Source organism: Electrona antarctica, assembly GCF_951216825.1.
Source record: "Electrona antarctica genome assembly, contig: scaffold_41, whole genome shotgun sequence".
Classification (NCBI taxonomy): Eukaryota; Metazoa; Chordata; class Actinopteri; order Myctophiformes; family Myctophidae; genus Electrona; species Electrona antarctica.
In genome coordinates this window covers 1064735-1069400 of record NW_027638439.1, presented here as the reverse complement: position 1 = coordinate 1069400, position 4666 = coordinate 1064735, and the positions used below count along the sequence as shown (strand labels likewise).

The window sequence follows — 4666 nt, the reverse complement described above, 5'->3', positions numbered from 1 at the left end:
CAGCGTTGACAGACAACCCCTTCAGTCAATCAGCGTAATAAAAAAAGTGATGGCATCTCCAGTCTCCAACTTTGTGGCTTGACCCTGTCTTATCGCTGCTTGCAGCTATATTTATTATTGTATTTATGTTCTGTAACAGAACATGTTGTGGATGGATGGTAGTCATTACTACCAGCTCACAAACTCTATTTTTGTTTGTTTTGGGTTTGGTATTCTTTGTTTTTGTTTGGTATTTTCATTTTGTTGTAATTCTTTCAGCCGCTGTTGCTAGTCATGGCTGCCAGTTCCCACCTGGTGTTGTGTGGGAGTCCAGTCTGCTCCAGACCGCACTGAATAACTGCCAGCTTACATAAGGTCTTCAGGCTAGGGCTCAAGTCTAAGACATACAGGTCATCACGGCTTCCTCCAAAGAGGATGATACGATCTCCCACCATGCAACAGCACATCCTATACGTCGGACAAGGTCCTTTCCCCTTGGGCTCAACCTTCTTCCAGGAGAAGCTCTCTGGACTGAATTTCCACAGATCATTGAAAGTCTGGTAAATGTAATCATCCTGACCACCAACTATGTACAGCTCTCCATTGTAGGTAAAGGCTGAATGATCGCAGCGTCCTTCTGGAACAAGCTGTGCAGAAGGTGTGTCCAGCCAGAGGTTGGTCTCTGTGTCAAACACTCTGATGGTGTTGTGGAAATGATCCCACATGCCGCCTCCAAATACAAACATCTTTGTCCTGATGATGGTTGCAGAGTGCCACCCTGTAGCAGGTGGTGCAGTTCCCCTGGTGTTAATTAAAGCCCAGACCATTGATTTGGTGTCCAACTTGTAGATGTCATTAGTGAGTCCAGTCAGATTGGTGTTTCCTCCATAGATAAATATGACCTTCCCCAAGACACAGGCTGAGTGGTTGGTCCTCTCCATTGGAACAGTCCCAGAAACCTGTGGTTTGAACCATGTGTGGACGTCGACATCAAATGCATAAAGCTTGTTGCAGAACTTGTGTGTGTAGTACTCACGCCCTCCCCAGAGGTAGACAATATCTTCAATCAACACAGCTGTGTGGCCGTAGCGCCTGGAGGGAACCTCAAGGTGACGTTCTCCTCTCCCAGGGGTCACTGGGGTCAACTTCCTCCAGAGCAAAGACAATGTGTTGAAGACATGCACTGCTATTCCAGGGGTCACTGGGGTCAACTTCCTCCAGATCAAAGTCACTGTGTTGAAGATGTGCACATCAATCTGCTTCTCTCTGCCACGATGGTCTCCTCCAAAGCAGTACACACAGTGTCTCACTGTCACAGCCGTTTGATTGGCTGTCTCTGGTCCTCTCATACGCACCGCCCAGCGAAATATTACTCAAAACAGAACCACAGTGGTTAAATCATATTCGTCAATGGTATCCTAATGATCGAGTCCTGATGCGTAAATGCATGGAATATTCTGCGTCTTCACTTATATTGGTAGGGAGGCACAAACGCCACGCAAGGTTTGTCCAATCCGTGAAGCCGATGGTTTGGGTTGGCCAATCAACGAAGCCGATTCCTGTCGATCTTCCTAATATGGTAAATTGATCACCATAGCAACCCATGTAGCAACCCAGATTTACAGCTCTGTAAATCTGATGTCTTCAAATGTTTCAATTACTGTAAACCACATTACACTCAGTATTAGTGTAGTACGTAAGGTGCACAAGGTGCGTAGGAGAAGAGCAAACGAGGGCATGATGTACTGAAAACTGGCACCGCAGGGACGCTCACACACACACACACACACACACACACGCACACACACACACGCACACACACACTGTCCATCCATTGACTACATGCCATACATAGGATGTATGGAAGTGCAACCAACTTGTGGATAGTTTGTTCCAGGCCAGTGTTTATTTTATTTTATTTCTGTCCTTCTGCGAGGCTGCTCTCGGTAATTGGCTTTGCTTCAGTCTGTGTGAGTTCTCTGTTCTCCCTTGCAGTATGAAAACCTTTTTTTAATTATAATTTACTGTGATGTGCAGAAGCTATATTATTAAGACACACAGCATTAAGCTGGAGCTGTTACTGTACAAAAGGTGGTGCAGTTAATTCTCCTCCTTGGGATCCAACATCTCCCCACCCCATTAGGCCTAAGGATCCAACATCTCCCCTCCCCATTGGGCCTAAGGATCCAACATCTCCCCTCCCCATTGGGCCTAAGGATCCAACATCTCCCCACCCCATTGGGCCTAAGGATCCAACAGTTAAACGTTGTGCTCTGCTGTAGCTGTAGAGCCGAGTGCTAGTATAATGTACCGTTTCTGGACTGGGGACCACCCATCAGTCTGTCTGGACTGGGGACCACCCATCAGTCTGTCTGGACTGGGACCACCCAGCAGTCTGTCTGGACTTGGGACCACCCAGCAGTCTGGGTGGACTGGGGACCACCCATCAGTCTGTCTGGACTGGGGACCACCCAGCAGTCTGTCTGGACTGGGGACCACCCATCAGTCTGTCTGGACTGAGGACCACCCATCAGTCTGTCTGGACTGGGTCCATACTGGGTCTGTGACTTTTAAGTTATCCATCTATCTTCAACCGCTTATCCGTAGTCGGGTCGTGGGGGCAACAGCTCTACCAGAGAACTGAAGTCTTGTGGAGCGAGCAGGGCAGACAGTGTAGGTGACGGCACCACAGGGATGCACACACACACACACACACACACACACACACACACACACACACACACACACACACACACACACACACACACACACACATATCTACAAGCCCGAACCGGCAAGGACCCCTTATTGTTTTTTAACCTTTTTTTTTTATTTTTTTCTGCCATTTTTCACAGTTCTGTGCTGTCATTTTCAATATGGCAATATGGTAGAATGTCTTGGGAAACAGTCAAGAACTGAAGCTGACAGTGATTCGTCAAAGGACATCTGACCTTTAGATCTCCCAATTATATAATTGTATGATTTGAACGATCCACTCTATCCACTCCTGATGAATGATGTCGGAGATAACCACTCCCCTTGAAATTGCATGTCCGTTCATTCGTGCGGAAGACTCTGGACCCTGCAGTGCTAATGCATGGTTGGCTGTGTGGAGTCTGGACCCTGCAGTGCTAATGCATGGTTGGCTGTGTGGAGTCTGGACCCTGCAGTGCTAATGCATGGTTGGCTGTGTGGAGTCTGGACCCTGCCGTGCTAATGCATGGTTGGCTGTGTGGAGTCTGGACCCTGCAGTGCTAATGCATGGTTGGCTGTGGGAGTACAGTGTTGACAGACAACCCCTTCAGCCAATCAGCGTAATAAAAAAAAGTGATGTCATCTCCAGTCTCCAACTTTGTGGCTTATCGCTTATCACTTCTTGCAGATTCATTTTATTATTGCATTTATATTTAATGATGTTCTGTAACAGAACATGTTACTGCCGGGTCACTAACTTTGTTTTTGTGCTGTTTTTTTGTTTCATTTTGATGTTATTCTTTCAGCAGCAGTCATGGCTCTCAGTTCCCACCTGATGTTGCGTGGGAGTTCAGACTGATCGAAACCGTGCTGAATAACTGCTAGCTTACATAAAGTCTTCAGGCTAGGGCTCAAGTCTAAGACATACAGGTCATCAGGGGTATTGTGTCCTCCAAAGAGGATGATACGATCTCCCACCATGCAACACATACTACACGTCGAACACGGTCCTTTCCCATTGGGCTCAACCTTCTTCCAGGAGAAGCTCTCTGGACTGAATTTCCACAGATAATTTAAGCTCTGGAAACTGTTATTGTAACATTTGTCACCACCAAATATGTACAGCTCTCCATTGTAGGTAAAGGCTGAATGACGGCAGCGTCCTTCTGGAACAAGCTGTGCAGAAGGTGTATTCACCCAGAGGGTGGTCTCTGTGTCAAACACTCTGATGGTGTTGGAGTAATGAAACGCCATGTATCCCCCAAATACATATATCTTGGTCCCGATGATGGTGGCAGAGTGACATCCTGTAGCAGGAGGTGCAGTTCCTATGGTGTTAATTAAAGCCCAGACCATTGATTTGGTGTCCAACTTGTAGATGTCATTAGTGAGTCCAGTCAGATTGGTGTTTCCTCCATGGATAAATATGACCTTCCCCAAGACACAGGCTGAGTGGTTGGTCCTCTCCATTGGAACAGTCCCAGAAACCTGTGGTTTGAACCATGTCTGGGCGTCGACATCAAATGCATAAAGCAGGTTGCAGAACTTGTATGGGTTGTAGTACTCACGCCCTCCCCAGAGGTAGACAATATCTTCAATCAACACAGCTGTGTGGCCGTAGCGCCTGGTGGGAACCTCAAGGTGGCGTTCTCCTCTCCCAGGGGTCACTGGGGTCAACTTCCTCCTGATCAATGACACTGTGTTGAAGACGTGTACATCAATATGATTCCCACCCCAACGGCCAAATCCAAAGCAGTACACACAGTGTTGCACTGTCACAGCCGTTTGATTTGCTGTCTCTGGTCCTCTCAGATGCACCGCCCAGCGTAACATTACTCACAACAGAACCACAGTGGTTCAATCCTATTGGTCAATGGTATCCTATTGGTTGAGTCCTGATGTGTAAATGTATGGAATATTCTGCGTCTCCACTTATATTGGCTCGGAGGCACAAACCTAGGGTGGTCCAAACCCCGACAGGCCCACAGAGCAC

At 47.4% G+C, this 4666-nt stretch overlaps 1 protein-coding gene across 1 annotated transcript; it reads right to left on the bottom strand.

Annotated features, from left to right (window-relative positions):
* Window positions 1-254: 254 nt before the first annotated feature.
* Window positions 255-3927, bottom strand: LOC306918083 (kelch domain-containing protein 3-like; the record flags this gene model as incomplete). The annotated part of the gene is made up of 2 exons (XM_079530970.1): window positions 255-1124; window positions 3871-3927. 2 exons carry the CDS (start codon window positions 3925-3927, stop codon window positions 255-257), a joined length of 927 nt encoding a protein of 308 aa, XP_079387096.1.
* Window positions 3928-4666: the final 739 nt, after the last annotated feature.